Raw genomic sequence first — 22351 nt, forward strand, 5'->3', positions numbered from 1 at the left:
TGTAGAGGCTGGCCCAAAATCATCCTGTCTTTTAATGACCATAAAGCCTTGAAATGACAAGGTCCCTTCACCGGACATGCAGGGAACTTTGTTGCTGACTATCAGTGAGACGCTTTAAAGCGGTTTAGAAACTATGCAATGCACACTTCCACGTTTGAGAAGAAAGGGATCAAAGAGAAGGTATTACACATGTCATATAGTCAGCCCCTGGGAAGCCTGGAAGCTTTACAGTTCAGCCAAAAAATGATGTAAGTTAAAAAATAGCCAAAAAACAAAAAATCCACACACAGAATAAACCCCAACAACAGTAGTTCACGTGAAACTTCAAACCATTTTGTTTTTTCTTTTAAAAGGAAGGAAGATCAAGGGCAGGGAGACACTGGCTAATATATATGTGAGCTAACACTGCTATCTTCTCTTGAGATAACCCCTTTCTTTGTTAAGAAAAGAAATTCAGAGGTTGTTTGAAGAACACTGGTATGTGCCGGGCTGCTGAAATAGCACTGTCTAATAGCATGCATGCCTTATAAAAAGGAATGATACTGCAGGCACAGTGGCCGAGGACTTGCTCGAAGAACTTGAAACCCTCCCCGAGCTGTGACGGCCACTTACCTCACTTCATTAGAGTATTCTGTAGGCTACCGGCTTTTACACAGACTTGGGAACACTACAATTGCTTGCGATCCCAAACAGTAAAAACATATTAGGATGCTGACATGGACCTGACTACCTCAGCACCGTTCCATCAAAAGAAAAAGAATGCACTTTTCTTTTCATTAAAGCACTTTCTCAGTGTATTCACGTTCCACACACCATAAATTTCATCCCCCCCCATTTAAGATCATATTGTTATTAAGAAAGCACATTGTAAGTAACAGTGGAGCCAATTTATGAAATATTTATTTTATTAAAGGAATAAATCAAAGAAACTCAAGTCTGAGCATGAGGTGTGAAGTGTAATCCTCTAATAAATCACTTAGTAAGAAAAGGGAAAAGAAAAAAAGAGTAAAAGGCTTTACTCGTTCCAAACCACAATTAAACAAAAAAGCTGAAACTGCTCTTCACATAAGCAGACGTGAAAGAGGGCACTGCATAGCACATCACAGACACACGTTTACTCTGCTTTTATCAGATGTTTTACCTATCATTAATAAAGACAGAGCACCTACATATCAGATGTGCAATTTTTGTTGTAGCATTTTTTGTACGTTGATGATAGGTGCGCCTTCCATATAGCTCAAAGCAACAGGTCATATTTATTTATATTGCCAAAATATTAGAGTTATGATGCCTTGGCATTGTTTACTGTAAAAAAATGACAACTAGATGCCTTCACAAACTTTCTGCAAGAAAGCATCAAGTCATATTGCTTTCCTAGCCCCACTATGGGGAAGAAAAAAAAAAAGTTTTCAACTCAACTGAAGTGCGGTGGGGGGAAATCAGTCTTTCTAAGGATGGCTGCAGAACGTAAATTCTGTGGCTGACTGTCTAGTTTTTTTGAGCTGGTTCGGTTACTACATATAGTTTCAGTCAAGGTAAAGTTCTGTTGTCAAAAGAAGAGAAAAGGTGTACAAACGGCATCGGTAAGCATATCACAAGTGTAATTTTTGTTGTGAAGCACTTTTTGTACGAAGTGCAGCAATTAATTAATTGTACTTCTTTATCGTTGCATCAAGCTAACAATCTGCAGTCCACTTATTACCTTAAGTGAGGTGAAGGATTTTAACAGCTTAGCAGCATAACGGTAAAAAGCCTCAGAGCTATAAAATGCAGGAATGAGCTGCAGAAAAGAAAAAGTACTTTGGGTCTCTCAGGCCCTAGAATGCTCTTTTTAAGTAGCCCATTCTTGTTGGCCTTATAACAGAGACAATATCTGTAATGGCAGAAGACAACTTCGCTACATCCAGGTGCACAGATTTGATTTTGAGTATTTTAAGGCTCTTGTTTGTTTGTTTTGCATTATTTTTAACAAAATAATAGACACGAGTATGATCCTAGTAAAGCTAAAAGCAAAATTTCCATCAGTTAAGCATGGCCAGATTCTAAAGCCCAGACTAGTAACAGACTTTCCAGGTGTTAGCCTCACAAATTTTGGTCGTACCATTAAGGGAAGCCAATCACTACGACACAGGTCTCAGCACAAACCCATTTCATATAAACACTGCTTCATCTTTTAACTGAAGCCAGATCCTAAGCCTTAGCTAAATAGAATAGTCTTCCTGTATTATTGGAATACAGACAGTTGCATTACCGTAATCATACAATATTTTTACTTATGGATACTCAATAATACACAATAGCTTGATTTCTCTCCCTCAAATAATGGGCAATAATATCCCTTGTAATTCACACAAGTCTATGTTATTTCCCTTACAACTGCAATATGATCTGGTTAAACTCCCAGTTCTTGCAGAGGGGACATATCAAGAGAAAGATGCTTTCCAAAATCCATATATTTCACATACATCTCCACTACGCCAGCTTTTGCTTGCTGCCCTTTCAGTTTAATAAGGTCAAATCCAGCTTGGAGTCACTGACTATCAGATCACAGGACATGGAAGTATGTCTTAAGCTGAAAAACTGCAGTATTCGCACATTGCAATTACAGGTAATTTCTCTTTATTTAAGTACCCATGTAACTTACCTAATTCTCTGATGAAAAGGTTTAACCGTTAACTGCACACGTGACAGAAGAGATTGAGCTAATGAAAAAACCAAAACGACTAATTTCTCCAAGTTGTTGCTTTCTACATTTCATTTTTATACGTGCCTCCTTCAGAATGGTTTCAATCAATAGCTTTGCTGCAAAGCAAGCATCCACACTGATACAAAAAAAAAAAATTCTTCTGGACTGTAGACAATCTACCAAGTGTTTTTGTTACTTGTTTTGTTTTCAAGAGGAATAAAAAGCTTTTTAAAAAATCTTTTATGACACAATCTAAATGCACTTCTTTAAAAGTAGAATGAATAATGCGCATAAAGTGATAGCCTTTTTTCAGCTCACAGCAATAGAAATCCTAGAGTAATGCAGTTAGGTCTTTGGGACATTTTGTAATAATGTTTTTCAGCAAAACAGTGGATACGGAGTTTTCCAGGAAGGGTGCAAAATAGAATTAAAGCAATTGATCTGAATAGACACAGTGGAGGGAAGTCTACTCTGAGTAGGTTAAAGATAAAAATATTTTCATACTTGTTTCTAGTCAATAGGAAAAGTGATACAAAAGAGAAAACGTCATGTTTTTCCGTCACTGAAAACGTGAGAAGGGAGACACAGCTACACAAGTCTATGTTAAGAACAGCACTCTGAGTCAGTAAGATTCTGAACAAAATGAAGTTTTTCCATTTTGAATCCTGTCAGCAAAGAGACTGCAAAATTTTCCCAAAACCACCCAAATAAAACAAGGAAAGCTTCACCGAATAAAATTCCTATTTTCCTTTTGGCCCAACAGGAACACAAGATGGTCTGATCCCAAGAACACTGTGTGCTTGGAACGCATTAAGTGAAGCAAATGGAAATCTCACATGGGCAGCGCTGAAGGGTCAACTCCAGACTGAAAGAATGTAACCTTATTTTAAAAATAAATGCCTTGGGTGAAAGGAGAGCAGACATAGGAGGGGTACTGACTTGACTTGATATGTACTGAAATCATTCCTGCCAGTACCTAGCTGGAGAAAAGCAGAGCTGTTCAGCTTGTTTTTCTATCCTGTGGAGTCAGCAGTGCTTTGCTACACAAGAATGCCAGATATGCCAGTATTACAGACCGTTGCAGTACCTACAGGGTCAAAGCACTGGCAATACTAAGGAACAGCACAAAGCTGAAAAAGGAACAGCTGCAATGCACTTGGAAATATATATAGAATTATGGTTGAAATAAAAAGGGAAAAACATCAGGAAAATATAATCCAAGCAACAAAGTTGTCTCACGTTTCATCTTCAAATTGATTATACTGTGTTTAAAAAAAAAAAAAAAAAAGCTATTTTATTTCCTCTCTGGCCTGAAATATTCACTGAATTCTATCTTCCTTTAAAAGAAATCCCTATGAAAATGTAATGGAATCTAATGAAAATCATGGTTGCTTTAAGACATCTGAATACTTCTTGACGAGCTAATGGATATGTATAAATCAAAAAGAATAGTAATTCTCAGTCATTTGTGAACAACAGATATTTACAATGGCATTACACCCAGAACAATAGTCTATTATTCAGACAAAGCTGAATGGAGCAGCAGTAATCCCCCTATTACATTCGTAGAAAGAGAAAAATGCAAATGTTACCGTACCTCTGTCTTCAAGTGGATTGCTAGCAAGGTTAATCGTATGGAGTCCTGAGCTGGGATTATGGGCTAGGGCACTGGCTAGTTTCTGTGCAAAATCTCTGCAAGAAAAGAACAGAGAGGGGGAAAGAGTTCTGTTATCTCCTGAATCAACAGCCCATTCAGAGGCTTAAAAGTGTGAAGGGATTACTAGACAGAAGTGGCCAACTGCAAAGTAGAAATGATTCTTCACAGTTTTAAACAATGCTTATCCTGCTGATTTGCTGTGTCTAAGGTTATTTTATTATTTATTTATTCTGTCATCTAAGAGACTGAAGAGCACTCAATCAAAGCTTGAAGTACTTTTGATAAAGATCTGAAGCCATAATAAAGCAGGAGTTACGCAGAATAACTTAAAACTCGAGCATGTCTTTCACCTTCTGTCTTGCCACAAGGGGTGGGATCAGCATATAGCAACTTGTGCACCACTCACTATTCCTTCACTCACAAGCCAACTCCCTCACTTGCAGCAGCCCTCAACCAACAATCACTCAAACAGATGGGCATTGCAGCATACCCAGAAGGTCAAAAACAAACAGAAGCATTTCTGACCTTGTAAAACAGGAGGAATAACTCTCTCAAAGAAGAGCAGCACACTGGTGAACTGTTCTTTGCTTGCTCCTTTTTACAATGAGAAGCATTAAAGATATGCAATTGGCTGCTCTCAATTCTGGCAGCATGGCCCAAAAGAGAGACTACAGTATATCAGTTGTATAATGCCTACAACAGCCACGCCAGGTGGCACAGAGAGCTTTGAACTGACTTTTAACTAACTACTACAGGTAGCTGTGGGGTCTGTACTAGCATGACTTCTGTCCCAAACCACTTGAGAGGCAAGGGGACTTGGCCCTGTCTGAGCAGTGTGTTGCTGCAGCTGGACTACCACCACTCACTGTACTGAGTTCAAAACTAGATTTGGTTTCCCTGCATGACCACCCTGCCAGGTTGTGATGGAGATATATTTCATGTCTTCAGTCACAAGGCTGTTTGCTATCACTGGCTGTAAACCAACTCCTCAAACCTGTCGTTGCATATGCTGGGAAGATTTTACTCATAAAGGAACTAATCCTATTGGGTGCTTTCATTAAACTGAATATATAACTTCGATGTTCTTACTGTACTTAAGCTAGTTACTGAGGTAGACAACAAAAATATCCCTTGAGCTTCCTTCACACAGCTTCCTTCTCTCTCTGCCTTGCAGTAGAAACGTTCTGTAGCCCGGTGTTAGAGAACTAATGGCTACACTGATAGAAGAGTCATAATTAACACTACCCCATTTTCTTTGGGGCAGATCCTGCCCGCTATACAAATGATCAGTGTGCGTACTGAGAACAGCAGTGGAGGTAGCATCCTCTTCCACACTCTGGAAAAGAGTGGAATCTGCACAGCAAAAGCTACAACAGCTTTTGCCCATCTTTTAGCTTGCAAGGTATACTTGAGCACAGAGATGTTCCTGGAAAGTTTAGTTGTCCTTTGGAATCCCATTTCCTCAGAGAGACTCCTGGGGGTGCAAAATGCTTCAATGCTGCAGATGTCTGATGATGGGCTGCCTTTAGGACAAGTGTACTTTTTTCCTAAAACACAAGTAGCGTTTGAATACAAACGCATAACAAAAAGAAATTCTGAGCTTGAATCAGTACAATCTGACAAGCCTCAGGATGTTCTGCTTTGCCACCAGCTGCTGCTGCAGAAGAGTACACATCTCCTGTAGGCCCTCCGTGCATACCCTCCAGCATTTCAAATGGCACCAGATGCCTGTGCTTAAGCAAATGTATCAAACCCCTTAGGTCCCGTCAAGGAATAATGAGGTTTTGAGTTTTAAAAAAAAATGGGCAGGGTTTTAAAAACCCTTTAAAAGAGTTTTAAAAACCCTTTCTTCACAGGGAGTCTCTTCCTCTTCCTTCACCCCTAAGAGATTCTTGTCATTACATTATTTTGCCTACGTCTCCAGGCTTGTTTGCAAACTCTGCCCCAGCTTTTGCCATCAACATAAGCAGAGTTACCAGAACTTTTTGGACAGCTACAGTGTGTGTGAACTATTTAGCAGAGGCACAATAAATGCACTGCCACCAGAAAGCATTGGATTACCTGCACAGGGCTCCAAGGCTCACTTTGGAAGAACTGACACAACTTCCCCACTCCTCGAGCAGCCTCTGCCTGAAACTGAGGCTTGTGCGCTCTCTGTTCACTGGGTGAATTCCCTTCCCCTCCTCTTTATCTGCTCCTCTTTCAAGTCCTAAAATTTATTGTTTGGTTGGCAGCACGCTTTAGCCACAGAGCACGCAAGTGTAAGCCTGACACTTTCTAAAAAGCAGCAAATCCATGGATATGCACATACTGCATATCCACATTTGCATGCACTGAGGAGGTAAAGCCTAAGAAAGGCCCAGTATAAATAAATATACAGCAGAATAAGGATATTTCACCAATGCTAAGAATAGCACAGATCTGAAAATCTCAGACAAACAAAATAATTCCTCAAGATCTGTCTAAACGACATCTTTGTAACAGAAAAGAAGGGGACACGCATGGAAGGAAAAAACCCATGTAGCGGTCTCAGGTCTAAGGATATTCAGAGCTCATCCAGCAGGGTAAAACGAGACGCAACTCCACCGTCAAAGCTCTTCCCCATATCATTAGCAGGCACTTCTGTTCCTTCTCTGTTGTAGCGGCCATTCCCTGCTGGCTGCCCTGCAGGGCTGCAGCGGCCGGTGCAGATGGCAGTGGGGACGTTCTGCCAGACTGCAGAGAACACGTCAGTGCAAAAAACATACTGTTTTCACCAGCTCCTGCAAACGGGCCTTCGCAGACTGAAGCATTCGTCTTGGAATTTTCTTGAAAACGAATGTTCTAGTGATCACATACTCCCCTCTTCCTTCCTCTAAGACACCTAAGTGATGGAACTCTCTTTTCCAGCTCATTTGTTCAGGATCTCCTAGACTATTTCCCTTTCTCTGAAATTTGGATATTACCAGTCTCAATTACCATGCTAGCAATTTTCAAACACCAGTATCCACTTAAATCCATCCAAAATAATCTAGACTGCACCCTTTATGCCTGTTAAAGAAATAGCAATGAGGATAAAATTTTCAAGAACATATAAACTGGCAAGAACAAATAAACTGTTTTCAAGAACATATAAATCCCATCAGTCAGGGGGTTCCATTTGACAACCTGATTTCCCCAATAGCAAGTTCACACTTCCCTGGACCTGGCTCCTTACTACTACCACTGCACAAGAGTTTTCTTTCCCCTCATCTGGGAGGATGACAGCTGCTTACGGGGCCATGTCCCAAACCAAATCACCAAAGCGAGAAGCTGGAAGCAGAAAAGGGTGGAAACACCTTAAACTGACTCAACTGCAGGAGGAAATACGTTCTTACAACAGCTTGGGTATTTCTGCAAGCATTGCTCTTACCAGCTCTTTCTCAACTCTGGTCTGGCAGTCTGTCACAGCTCATTAAAGATGACTGGTCTATAAGCTAGGTGAAGGGAAGATGCCCAGTAACAATAGGATTTCTTCCCAGCAAGCAGATATGGTAACTTGTAAAATTGACAAATGCATCCTTGACAAGAACAGACAACCCTGATCGGAGAGGAGATGCACTAAGGCAACACACCAAATACTATGTATGTAGACGGTGGTATGAAAACCAAAGTCTCCAGTTGTTTATCTGTCAAGTCCTATTAAAACTGAAACCAGTTCCAACTGAGACAAGCTAACGCAGGCAACGTGCAAAGGTCGTCTTTTAACAATCTTTTAACAATCGTGATTGTCATTGCGTTTCATCGCACACAGTGCAAGAAAAATGGGATAAAATCAGGCACCTGTGTTTGAGGCAATGCACTGTGAGCAGGAGGTTTAGTTTAATCCCACACTCCGCTACAAATTTCCTGAGTAATTTAGGCAGTTTGCATTAACAGCTTTTCCAATGCAAAAGCCAGGGGCGGAGAGGAGAGCAAAACAATCCTTCTCCTATCTTTCTGCTGCTTTGTTTTATCAAATATGTAAATTCATTAGCACTAGATTTTGCATCTTGTCTACATGGTCTTGGTTGCTACTCTAATACTAAAACAAACTACAACTACTTCCAAATGGGCTAGTTTACAACTTGAACTTTGCCTTTATTTCCTATGAGGAAAAAAAGTAAATACTTAGTAACAATCATTTACTGTATTTAAAACTCATGCAAGGACTAAATTGCAAGGCTTTCCTCTACATACCATTCTGTTAAGGCTAAGGGAAGGGGTTAAACTTATTTATCTACTTTCCTGCTTCTTTAAAAAAACTTATTAATGTCAAAGTACTATCTTATTTGAACAGGCTGCAATCCCCAGTAAGAGAAAAACAGCTGTCTAGAGAATGAAACTGTAATCTGTTATGCAAGGTGGAATAATATGCTGTTTAATAAACAAAGTTTAACAGTTTTCTAAACAATAAAAGGTTTTCATGCTAGCATTGGTAAGTATATTTGGAGAGGAACAGTGCAAGTTGATTTAGGGTTTATGCTCCTATCCAATCCATTCTGCTCCATTTAACCCAACTCTTCAGGCAGGATTTTAACAAACGTCAGTTTAAATGGAGGTGGCAGGATTTTAAAACACGTCAGTTTAAAGGGACTTCTTGGACATAAGAAACCTCTGAAAAACTTGACCAAAAGCTTCTGACCACAAGCTCCTCAGAGCAAGGTACATACTAGATATGAACTTTTAAAATGCTTATTCTAGTTAACACATATTATCCATCCTTTCTGGTGGGAGTAAGCAGCAATTAATACAACATTCTGAAGAAATTACTTACGTTCTAAGCCCGGCATTCTCTAATACCAGCTCTTCCAATCGATTGGACCTACTCACCACTCGCAGAATCTGCTCACAGACATCAGTGGACTACAACAGAAAAGACAGAACAATATTAAAGAACTCAAACATGGAACATACAGTTATTTAGTTATAAGCTTTACATCATAACAGGATCTAGGCCACGACCAGTTTCTACTCATACATAAATAATAAACAAGGATACCAGGAACATCCCTGAGGGAGTCAGATGGCAAGAGAGGACATCTGGAAAAGACTCGGAGAGAAGCGAGAGGCAGGCTAAAAGTGAGTCATTTAAGAAACGGGCCATCTAGTCATAAGGGGTAGAATTATTATAATAACAGTAAAGAGGAAAAAACCCAAGCCCTGCCATTCAGGGAAAAAAAAACCCACAACACTCATTTAATTTTTAAAGAAATCTTGTTCATATTCATATTACAGCTTTAGAAGAAAGTGGCAGCTAACACAATGGAGAATAAAGCCTAAGCAGGAGTGACAACTAAACACAAACAGGGATGTTATAACGCATGGAAAAAAAAAAAAAGAATCCCCAGGAGCAACAAGAGTCTAGCTATATGTCCTCCAAAGATTGCTTAAGGACTAGAAAGTCAGCGCTGTGCGTTTCAGTATGAATTCTCCTAACCTACATAGAACTAAAACACATCGTATGACCTTCACTGTAGTAAAATTCTGTAATTTGCATGGACGTTTGCAAGTACCATAAACAAAACATGATAACAAAACAATTTGTTTGCTGTGTTCATTCAAGAAGAGAGAAAGCTTTAATGATTCAAAAGCTATACAGTGAACTCAAAATCTCATTACCTTTTGCTATAATCCTTTATTTTGCATCCGAATTTGTCTATATTCCCAGCACACACTAACCAACATTCATGTGGAAGCTAATGCTGAACTCCAGTCATTAACACGAAGTGCTGAAAGTATTCTATATTATCCACCTTTAAAAATCACGAAGTGACATTCATAATCAGGACATTTCTGTTTCTAATAACAGGCTGACATTTTTCAGGTTTGGGGGTTTTTTGGGGGAGGGAGGGGGTTTAAAGGAATTGAATCTCTTAAAAAGAAAAAAAAAAAACAACCCTCTACCACGCACATAATTTTTTTTTTTTTTTTTTAACCACAGTAGGGTCACAATTTTGCCCAAATTTTGTCAACTCACCTCTCTCTCCAATTCTCTCTTTACCTTCCATATATTTATACTTCAGAACATTTTCCCACTGCTTCCACAGCAGTGCGTTCATAAATGGAAAGTTCCACGTGTTGGGGAAACACTACAGATGCTGTCTATTTGAGACAACGCTGGTGGGGGTGGGGGGTCCATAAAGCACAATGCACTCTATGGCCTCTGGATATGTCTGAACTCACATTGACCCTCAATAGTGTTTCTAGGGCATGGATTTACTCTTCAACGCTTTTTCATGATACTTTTGACTGAAAATGGAATGTATGGAAGGCAAAGATTTGTTTTAACGAACTGGTGCATTTCCAAAGATTAACAAAGTTTACTTGTTTGAATAAATCTCTTCCACATAAGAGTTGCTAAAAATTCCCCAAATTTCCATGAAAAAAAAATCTCAGATGGATAATATGGCTAGTTCTTGTTCTAGGCAAACTGCACGGGCTACTCATCTAAGTATACTACTTCGCTTAAATTTTGAATCCAAAGCAGAAGCTGATAATTTTATTGTACCTTTTTACAATGGTGATTTTAGCACAGAACCACAAGAAGATTAAAAATATCCTCAGTTTCGCTCTATATACAATTTTAAGCAAGGTGTCCCAGCAAGAAAGAAAAAAGTGTTCTGCCTACTCTTCTGCCAAGAGTCACATAAGCTACGAATGCCATGAGCACACTTTTAGATCAAGAGACTCTTATCCTTCATTTTTAAGGAGAAAGGTTTTGCATGCAAGTGTGAAAGAAGCTTTTCAAACCACTAATTTCACCTGTGACTTAACTTTCAAGTTTAGTAGAAATGGCATATTTTGATATATTAGAATCAGATATATTGATATATTAGAATTAGACACCTAATTACTGATTTTCTTAGCACTGCATTTAAAGTAGTCCATCTTGTTTAGATTTGCCCCCTTTTTGCTTTTCAAAAAGAAAACTGTTGTGGCAGAACAGCGTTGTCACACATCACTATGTGCTTATTACTTTAAAGGATTAGTTTCAGACACCCGAGAGAAAAATTCATCAAGATGCCCAGTTTTACTTCCCTAAAGTTCACCTTCTTGACAAACGTAAAAGCATCCTCTAAAACGCAACAAAGCCTGGAAAGAGCAGGTATATTGTTTCAATTTATTACTTACTAATTTCAGATCCTTGGAGGACAGCTTTGTAAACCACTGATTGTACTCCAGAGCAGCAACTATAGGTATTAAGTCTCTAGAAAAAGAAAAACACTTTTACACACTTTTTATATAACCGCCAGTTGTGGTCATTGAAACAAAACCTCTTAAACCTTCTTCAATATCTAATACACTGCTTTTGCAATGCTAATCAACTGTCATCACCTTTACAGGAAACTCTGCATTCTAAAGGAGGAAAAGGAGCACCACGAGCAGCTGTGTATCTTGCCATATTTTAATACAGATTTTTGACTGGCCAACTGACATCCATGCTAGCATGGATTTTTAAACCAGGAATTTGTCTGGGCTGCCATTCCTACTCTCAGCATTACTTTTGCTTCAGCCTGTGACATATTTAAGCTTCTTAATCATCTCTAATTATAATTGAGTATGACGGTAAAAAGCTTTTTGGCAGTATGATGATTTAATATAATTCCACGACTGAATGCTTCTAGAGAACATCTCCTTGTCTCATCTCTATAGTTATATTCCCTCAGGGAGCAGGAAACCTGCAAAACGATAACGCGACATTCAGCACAAACCCCCTTTTAACTGTAAAAGGGATTTCAGAAATGAAATTCTAAATTATTCCCTTTCTCTTTATTCTAAGCCTCTTAATTTGATCTGCTCTCCCTAAGTTCCTCCAATAACAGATGTTCATAAATGTCACGTCTGTACACTACCCTCCAGCAGAATCGTTCATCAAATGCTAGTATACTATTTAGCAGCACACCACTTGGATCATTTTTCCAGAACGCGTTAAATACATATATACACACACACTCAGCAGATACTCAGAAACCCCTTGTCTTTATAATGAGATAAAGAAGGAGTTGCAATATACACTGAATTATCTGAGAAGCAATAGTGTCATCCTAGCCTCATTTTTGGCAGGGAAAAAACTTAGAAATACTAGCTTCTATAAGCTAGTACCCAGCCCTCAGCTCTCTGTTTGGAGCATATGCAGGCAAGCATCTGGCAGCACTGAACGGTGTCTCTTTCTCACATCCTCTTCTCCTTCTTCCCGTCCTTGACTTTTCCTCCACTAACACTCAAAACGCGTCAGGGTGACAGTTAAACACGTAGGAAAACCAAGAGATAAGGCAGTATCATACAGGCAAACATCCAGCAGGCTATATTGAGAACTGCAGTTGCTACATTTGGAAACGTGAGCCCATCGCTAAGGGAACAGTAAGGAGGTGCGTCATTTTGCAGCAAAAGGCTGTAGCACATCAACTGGAAAGCTCATGGAAACACAGCGTCTTCACACTCTTGCAGAGGAACCAGTGTGCGGTGCCCGTCGAGGATTAAGCCAACCTCCCATGTTGTTCAAGGTACACAGTCTTGTGCTGAATTCAGTCTCATAAATGCAGTAGAGTCTTACCAGCTTCATGGCGTGTACAGATTTATTTCCACCCACCAGCTTTTCCTCTCCCTCACTTTTTCTCAGTGGGAAAGAGGTAATGGACTAGTGAAAGGTTAGGGGAAAAATACCAAACACACAGAGGTATTTCCCCCTTAGGCTGGGTAGGCAGGAACTCCGCTATGAAGCAACACACACGGGTTTGTTCCCTCTTGGCATTTGCCTGCAGTGATCAGTAGGGAGGTAAAGAATTAGCAACTTCGGCTCAGGGCACTGCCTCTGCCTTGGAAACGGAACAAGCAGAAGAGTCATTTTTCAGCTGTAATTTGGGTTTATCCACCCTGTGGTAATTCACATATTCCATTGTTTTAAAAGGGTAAATGCTGTAATTCCTTCCTTGCAGGTGTCTCCACAGCGCAGTTGGTCAGACAGCTACAGCTTGGGCTGAACGCAGCAGCACAAACGCCGGATGAGCTGACCAACCCGCAACCATCGGTGGAGCGGTGCTTTACAGACAGTGCATCGCCACCCCCCAGAAGGGGCGGAGAGAGCCCACAAGCGGTTATTTTTCAGTCAACACCAGCTCAGTTGCTCCAAAGGAGCAGAGGGACAACTGCCTGCGATCACCACCCGCGTATATTTACCCTATCAGGGAGCTGGTGAGCTGGCTGCGACTGCTGGCAACAGCCCAGGACCTTCTGGGCAGGAGAGTACCTGCAGGCAGACCTTGCTCTTGGCTGCCCCTTCCCTCCTCTCCTCCCCAAGCCTTGCACCAACAGAGCTGAAGGACAGGTGGGCATTCGGACAGTCAGCAAGAAAGACTGCTGCACCGCCTGGTCGTTTAAGAAACAGGGCTACAGTGGCGGGGAGGAAATATTTTCAATAAGCCAGTCCTGCTGACTGGTAAATTCTCATCTTTAAATAGTTTAGTCTTCTGCCTTATCCAAGGCCTGTTTGTGCAAACTTTAGACAAGCACAGATACTGGCATACTTCAGGAACACCAGCAGTTAAGAGAGTATACACACCCCTCCCCCCACCCCCTTCCTCCCCACATGCCTGAAGACAGTGGGATATCTATCTGCCTTTGCCGTAGTTTTCTGGCTCTCCAGAAACTTTGCTTTATCAGATTCTTCCTCATTTTAATTACCACCTGATTTTAAGGAGAACTCTGATAGTTTTTTTCCAGTCTTTTTTGTTTGTTTAATTTTTGAAGCTGCTTCTGACCAATGGGGGGTCCCCTTTTGGGATCTACCCTTACTCCTTCTCTTGCTTTGAGCTTGCCTACCCTCATCGTATTTATTCTCGAGTTTCCCTTTCCAAAATGTTCTACTGCTTTATTCGCTTAAATTATAGATGTGGTACCAGCAATGATCTGAATTCTTTAGCAGTACAGGAGGAAATAATGCTAATGACCATTTCCAAAAGCAGAGTCTTCTCATAACTTCCTTCATCAAGTTATATTGAGTTGCTTCCACTTATTTACTGGCTTGTTTGCTAAGCTACCATCCAGAAAAAGAACTGTGCCATCTTAAAATAAAAACAGATTCTGTACTTCTGGAATGCAGAAAATCTCTCCAAGCTTCAACAACATTCAAGCTTTTCCAGTGATTTCACGTTTTTTCAGCAACTCTGTCCCCTAGTGTATTTTTTGCCCATGGCAAGAAGTCTAAACAGTGCAAAAAATTGACCGGGGGGGGGGGAGGAGGTGGGGGGAAAGAGCTAACCACACTGTTCGGACATTTTTTGAATGTTCAAATATTCTGAAACATATGCTATACGGATGAATATTGTGCTATTGAGTTAAATAAGCCCCGTTCACTTTGGGCCCTTTTATTTTTGTTAAACAATTATATGGTTCACAGCACAACATAACTTCAAATGAAACCTCAGAAGTCATGTTCCCACATGGCAAGCCATGCTATGCACTTTAAGTGTCAGATGCTCTGGGAACTTAAAGCTTCATCTATAATTCATGTCATGTTATGCTGACCTCTAGCAGAAATGCTTCACTAGGAAAAATACAAATTGTTATTTCTGCAATACACAGCCTCGGTATCTAGAGGACTGACGTCAGATCACCCATATCACCCGTTCTACTTCACTTCAGAGCTATTCCACAACATGAAGAATATAGCTGCTTCAGTAATCCCAAAATTAAGGTGGACAAGACACACAACAGTCTCTTCAAAAACCAGAATGCTTTGGCATACTGTTATTATTGTTAATTTATAGCTTTCTCACTGTGCTAAATATCTCACAAAATAATCGCATACATTCTTGAATTGATTAGGATCTCAGACCCTAATTTGTATTTTTAATGGATAATTTAAGGTTTTGGCTTCCTAAAAAATGTTATAGCACTCTTGAAAATTTCAGTTCAAAATCTTTTTCTGTGTTCAGTCCTCAGCACTCACAAACTGTCATCACAAAATGGATTCCACAGCATGTAAATCTCTCTAAAATTGTTTTCAATCTTTGGACTTACACAATCAGACATTTAGTAGATTGCTATTAACAATACAAATCTGACATCACTGAGGAAGTATTTTTGTGATACATACTTTCATGAAAATCTTCTGTGAAGCAACAAATTTATTATTCCATCTTCCTAAGCCCAGCTCATTTGAGCCATCTGATACATACCGAATATATAAAACATTTATTTTATCTGTCATTTACTAATTTTTCACTCCTTATAAATTGTTCAAACACTTAATTTCTATTGAGGCTGGGTATCTAAGTCACTCTCTCAAAAAAGGCCCCATGTTCTTCCCAGCACTTCCACGCTGCAACATGCTTAAGCTCTTTACCCACGTTTGCCTGTGTTGAATAGTACTCGTTTCCTAATCTTTTCTCAGCAAGTCTTCACCGACTCAGTCAGTCTTTGGCTATACCTGTCACACAGTAGTTGCAGCCCTGTAGACTTGTTCCAGTTACCTGTGAACTAGCTAACACAGTTACATGCAGCTTAGTAAGTTCATGATAGCACCACGGAATTCAGCATGGACTGTGTAAATCCACCACAGAGGCTGAATAAATATTTGAGTGGAATTTTTTGTGCTGTCGCTAGCCTTAAAGCTGCAGAGGCTGCTGTGCTGAAATACTCTCATTTACCTGCCTTCAAGTTCAGCCTCTCTGTTATAATATTTTTAACGTCAAATCTCTTTCCAACTCTTAATTCTTTAATTGCACTTTCCCATGGAACAGCTGCTTTCTATATCATATTTAAAGCCTCTCAGATTCGTCATTTTTCTTGTATAATGACAGATTTTAATTAAGACTCCTTCCATATTCAGGTTACTTAAATGTCTTCAGACTGAATTTTCTTAGAATTCACTTTTCTCAGTCAGTTGAATCTGGTAAACCCAATACAGCCCTTAGCTAAGTTGCAGCATCTGATAGTAAAATTACACTCAGTTAGTTTTTTTCTGAAGGTATACCTTTCTGTTGGCATCTATTGTAAGGGGAGAAACTACTTCCTGGGATTCAGCTGAACAACTTAAGTATTCTATTGACTTACTTAAAAAAAAAAAGTAATTTCTTTTACCAAATTCCATGAGAAAAAGATTCTGCAGAAGTAAAGGTAGCATAACATCCTTTTTTGCTCTAACTACTAGATGTAGTTGCATGTTTTCTCTGCTGAATTTGAGCTCTTGTATCATCATTACAGGAAAAGTATCTATCTGCTAACTTTTTGGAGGGCTTCCAATAGCAAAATATATTCACCTTCTCAGACCCCTCCAATAAAACATGCTCTCTATGAGGTTTTTATGCAAACACAGCAGCTGCGCTGGAAAATCAAAGTGATACAGGTGCTCATTTCTAGAGGTCTAGACGTTCAAGTAACACCTCAGCTAGGACATACAAATCCTATTGGAAGAAGAGATTAAGAAACAGAGCAATTTTTTCAAGTACTAGCATGCTTCCTGCATGTTGTTTACCTGTGGTCAAGATGGCTGAAATCTTGCAAATTCAACTCTCTGGTATCTTGTGTCAGATAAATTGTATCAACATCCTGTTAAAAGTATAGAACAAAATACATCTTTATAGAACTGTTTTTTCCAAGCATTGTGATTTATGTTCTCTCTCATCCTTTGTACAGCTGGAGGAAATGAGCCCCAGCACAAGACACGTACTTACCCACTGTACTTCTTCTCTATAGGGAAATCCAAGCCAATCACAGACACATGCGTACATCTGCGAAAAGCCCCCTAGAAACAACACAAGGGAGTACTCAGCATAACAGTAAAACAAACAAGTAAATATCTAAAGGCATATCTTACTACTTTTACTTAAAGATATACCACGCAGTCTTTCAAAACTCACTCTCTTTTTCTCTCAGAAGGGTGTCCATTGTGCTGCTGAAAGAAACTGAAACAGACTGAGACTATCGTAGGTTTGTAATAGCCAGCAGGTTGCAAGAAAGCTTAAAATAGTGCCTTCACCCACCAATCAGAAGTCTACTCCATACTAATTACACCTTAAAACTAATTACACCTTTTCAAGCTTCTGCCAGAAATAGAATTAAACTTCCTGACACTGCAATTCCAGCCTTTTTATATTTGAGCCTTTAAATTCATTCTCACCACAGGGTCCAAGTTCTGCCACTGTCTGACTGTCCCACAGGGCCTGGAGATTAGCCAGTCTTTCTGAAGGCTCCATAGTTACTTTTTTGAGAATCCTCCTAGATGCAAAGGGAAAAATATCATTCATAACTCTAAAAATATTTTTAAACTTGTGCAATTATATGCACTCATGATCATCTTTATTTCAGGTATGTTTTTAATGATGCGTACAGGAAGAATTAGCCTTTTTAATACAACTCAATTCTCTGCCTAAAAATCAAACACATTCTGATACAGCCGAGCAGCAGTAACATTTGTCTCTTAACTTCTCCTGTGAGTCTTGGAGCAACTGAGCCCTTTTCTATGACAAGAGTGCCCAAGCTAAGTAGACTTGTGGTCCTTGACTAACACAAGGATGTCCAAAATAGGAGGGAAACATGGTATTATTATTGGTTATGCTGAAATAGCTGCAGTTTATATAGTGCTTTCATGAAGTGAAAGCATTATGGTGAGAAGGGCCACAGAGTATGCTGCGTAGCTACTTGTGGCCTTCAGCCTGCAGTTCACATACCTAACTCTAATACTGTAGTCTGATAGCGTTCTTCAGCCCCTAGACTGAAACAAAACCCCCTTCTGCCTTTTAGGAAATAAAAATAAACGTTCTTCTGAACGACTAGAGAGCCTCAAAAATTCCAGAATTCCACACAACAAGGGAAAAGAATAAATAAGAGACGTTGATAGTAGAAACCTCTTTCCCCTTTCTTGCTTGTTCTGGTTTCACATCAGCAGCACAACTCCGTTGTGTTCATTTTGGAAAGCTGTGCCATCTGACAGGAGAGCAAAAAATCAAATTTCTTTTCTGGGAACCAAGCACTCCAAACAGCTACACAAAATGCTCCAGCAACATTCTTTAAAAAGCCCAGGGAAAAAAAAAAAAAAAAACACGTTTAAAGCTCAAGGCAATCACAGATGCTAAGATAAACGCACACAGCTTTGCAGTCCTCTTGGTCCTCCTTCACTCCACTCTTTTACCTACGTTTCTCTCATCGTTACTGAGGTTTTATGGCTACTCTTGTTCATAAATATTCACTTTTACACATTCTTTATGAAGGAAGATTTCCATCTCCATCATGGCAGTTAATAATTCTGTCACAGAGATAAACTAGAAATAAAAAAAGAAGAAACTGCTGGCTGAGGTTATGAAGTTGATTCCCTACTCCACCTATGGGAAAGGTGAATAATAAAGATGCACATGCAGAATAAAATATGTAAATCTAACCAGACTGTTCACAAATGTCTGTTTAAAAAGTTCACTTGTGAAAAAAAAAAAATCCGTGTGTCCTGGAAAACTCTTATGTGATCCACTTAAAATTCCATCTTTAAAATTCCTAAAAAACAGAAACTGGAGAGAATAGTAGTAGAGCTGCATTATCTGGCAGGTACAGATTAAGATGCGACACAGCTACAGAAGAGGAAGAAAATAAAATGAAGAAAAACTACTGAAAATTGTTGCAAGATAATAAAATTCAGAGGCAGAGGATAACACAAACAGTAGAAAAACACAGGTAAGAACAACGTAAAACTGAAATAGTACAAAAAAGCTAGAAAATGAGATATATGATTCAAGGAGGCAGTTATTCTGCTGAAGGTATATAACAGAAGGCCTAGGGCTCTGTTTTGAAGCACCAGGCTCCCAGTCATGTGAGTCCTTTCACAAAATGTGAACTAAACAGAACTTTTCCCCCCATTTCCAACTCAGATTTTACTCCTGGGGAAAAAACAAAACAAAGCAAAAAACCTACTGAGCATCATGGTTGTTTACAGGAAAAAGAGTTAATTAAAACAAAAAACTAGAATCTCAGCTATATCTGAGGTTGGAGAGGCAATAAAGTAAAAATAAAACTTAAAACTCCAAATCCCCACATCACCCAGTCAAAATAAAAGCTCTTTCGACCGTACAGACTACAGCATGCCCTGACTATGCTCTGCTTCGTCGTTCTGCCATATACCTCCAAGGGAGGTATTTTTCCTGGAGGAAAATTTAGCACTTGCCTTAAGGTGTTTTATATCTTTTGTGCATTTCTGATGTAAGGCAGGTGACCAGGGGACAAGTAGTAGCAGCTCTTCACCCTTTCAACACAATCCGTTCATGCTACAAGTGCCCTAAAAGGTACTTACACTGGAGAAAGCCCAGGGAATATCTTCCGGAGGCAGGTTCCAATGTGCGCCAGAACCTCGTGCACGTCCTCAGAGGTTGCCATCTTCATGGAAATGCTGCATTTCTCCGTTTCCATGATCAACTGCACAAAACAGGGGGAGAAGGGGTGGGAATTAGGTACCTTCTAATTCACATTCATTTAAAAAGGGTAGTATTTTGAGTGCCAGCTGAATGCTTTACATGTCAGTAAGACTACGTTACTCATTAATGCATGACATGACAATGCTGCAGGTAAAGTTTCTCTGCTTGAATGCACAAGAATTGCATGCTCAAACTTCGCTTCTCCTAGAAGTGTCCTGCTTCCCACAAGGATAAAGGTTTCAGAGAAACTTGACCTCAGCTGACGTTTCCAAACCCAAGAACTTTTCACACTATTGTCCGATTTTGAAACATGTCCCAGAACACCAGGAGAAGCGAGTACAGCCTGACAGCAAACTATTGAACGTACAAGGCCTGCCTCCTTGAGCAAGAAGTACAAGTCATTAATAGCTATGATTTTCTGGAAAAGTTTGAGCACTTTGATCCACATCGTTTAGAGAAATCACTAAGGTAAGACGTCGTCTCATTTCAAATGATGCAGCAACGCAGTTAACGCTACTGCACTGCAGTCTGGGGATATTTGCTTCAGCTAGAAGAAAAAAATGAAACCCTTTTGTTACCAGTCTCTGTTATATCCTGAGTGTTCAGAATCAGATCAGATTACCACAGCACTGACACATCAGATCTGCTGTCGCTTTTGGCTGCGTCACATGCAACAACCTGGTATTTCCATCTTCTTCAGTGCAGATATTTAGTACAACTAAAGCCCAAGTCACAAACTCTTTCAAATTAGGTACTGTGCAAATATAGTAAAAAGACTGCTCCTAAATTATGAATAAATAAGAAGTGTATATAGACAATACTAGAGGAGATCCAGTAATGCTAGTAGTACATTGTGTAGTATGCTACCAAAGTTTGTTTTTTTTTTTTTATTGAAACTGGTTCCTGGAGCTCTTTTCGTTCCCAGTTCCTGTCTAGGGTCATCACCAGAATAACCCTACAGAGGCTGCATTATCTCAAAAGCACACACATGAACTTCATGCATTTTTCCCACCTCTTCGACTCCTTCCAGCAATTGCAGCCATTCACTCTCTGAAGACGAACAAGCGAGCAAGTTACTACTGTTTCTGATTATCACCAATATTACTACAACTTTCCTCATATATTACTTTGTCTGTCCATTTGTTCACTTATCTTATACTTGTCACTGCTTTTTGTGATGTGCCTGGCACAAGTCCATCAGGTACCACAGATGTAACACGCTGCCTGCAGGAAAATTGCGACAATACCCTTTGCCCCTAAGGAATTATCAAGGATTCCACCTGCCTTCAGCTATAAGACTTGCATTTTTAAAGCACAAGTGAATGTAAAAATGCAAAATCTTACAAAATATCTTAGAAAAATGGTATACTAAATGAGGGGCTGCTGAAAACCAGCCCTTTCCTTGTAAGCCCTACTACAACAGTTGTTGTCTATCCCTGTAGGAATAATTAGTGTTAGCTGCCATGGCGTTTTAGTACCTTAAATATATAAGGCCACAAAACCACACAGAGTTTACTAAATGTCTCCCCATTATAAAGGTAAGCAATCAGAGTTTTTTTTCCTCAAAGGAAAGCTTCAAAAGTCAGGTTAAAAAGATGGCATGTTAAACATAAGGAAAGCTTTACAGAGTTCAAATACACTGACAGATGCTCCTATTTCTAAATACCTCTTCAAAAACCAAAACACACATGAAACACATGAAGGCTTTGATACAATTGGACTGTCAAATCCTGTCAACACGCTCATCTTAAGAATGAACAATGTATAAAAGGCGTTCTTCTTTACATCACCTTCTCTTTGACATTCACCTTTTTGGCACATAACTTCCCCCACTCCCCCTTTTTTTTCTAAGACAGGAATGACACCAACAAGAGTTGAAAGGAAACACTTTGTCTGCAGTATAAGCAGGAGCATTTGGCTTCACCACAAAAGGTATACACCACAAAAGACACTCAAGACTGGCACGCTGTGGATTATACAACAACCACCATTGTTTTATCATCGCTGAGAAAAATATCCACATTTATGTGACTAACGAAAACTTGCATCTTTTTAGCTCCATTCCTACTGAGCTACAAAAAAAGCTGCATTTCTTATCTTCATCCCACCCACGCAACTCATTTTTAAAATTTATTCTTTAAATTATTACCATTATTTTAGGCTTTATAAGCAGCATGAATGCAACAATTCAAACGTGTAGTTTGGATGGGGACACCTACTTGCTAGAACATTATTTTCTCCTTGATTGGAACAGACTTAGCAATGAGTAAAAGGTACCTTTTAACTAGACTATCACTGGTAAAATATATCACTGTGCCACAATATGATTTTGATATTAGGTTGAAAACACTCACCTGACCTGGCCTACTGGAAGTTATTCCTTGGATTTCCAAGTAGCTGAAAGTTAGTTCTAGCTGTAGTTGAAAAAGAAAAGGCCACTTTAGTACAAAACACTTTCTTATTTTAAAGAGCACTGGCATATTTCAATGAAGTTAGCACAAAAACCTTGAATGACGAGACCGTTATTTTACATCAGTTTCTGTAGTGCACACCAAGTATTTGTTAATATCCTACTACCTGGTCATACTTTACACCAAAAAGAACACTTGT

General features: G+C 39.5%; 1 protein-coding gene across 12 annotated transcripts in view; it reads right to left on the reverse strand.

Moving 5' to 3' along the window:
* Positions 1–22351, reverse strand: part of CARMIL1 (capping protein regulator and myosin 1 linker 1) — a 201385-nt gene that overhangs the window by 91505 nt on the left and 87529 nt on the right. For all 12 annotated transcript variants that reach the window (XM_068931654.1, XM_068931652.1, XM_068931653.1 and 9 more), the window contains 8 exons: positions 22096–22155; positions 19621–19742; positions 17464–17561; positions 17018–17088; positions 16819–16892; positions 11475–11550; positions 9118–9206; positions 4284–4378 (listed from right to left, as the gene is read on the reverse strand). In XM_068931654.1, coding sequence (XP_068787755.1) covers positions 4284–4378; positions 9118–9206; positions 11475–11550; positions 16819–16892; positions 17018–17088; positions 17464–17561; positions 19621–19736 — 619 coding nt within the window. In that variant the 5' untranslated portion in view covers positions 19737–19742; positions 22096–22155. The remainder of the gene's footprint in view (positions 1–4283; positions 4379–9117; positions 9207–11474; positions 11551–16818; positions 16893–17017; positions 17089–17463; positions 17562–19620; positions 19743–22095; positions 22156–22351) is intronic.

The sequence above is a fragment of the Struthio camelus genome, chromosome 2 (genome assembly GCF_040807025.1).
Source record: "Struthio camelus isolate bStrCam1 chromosome 2, bStrCam1.hap1, whole genome shotgun sequence".
Classification (NCBI taxonomy): Eukaryota; Metazoa; Chordata; class Aves; order Struthioniformes; family Struthionidae; genus Struthio; species Struthio camelus.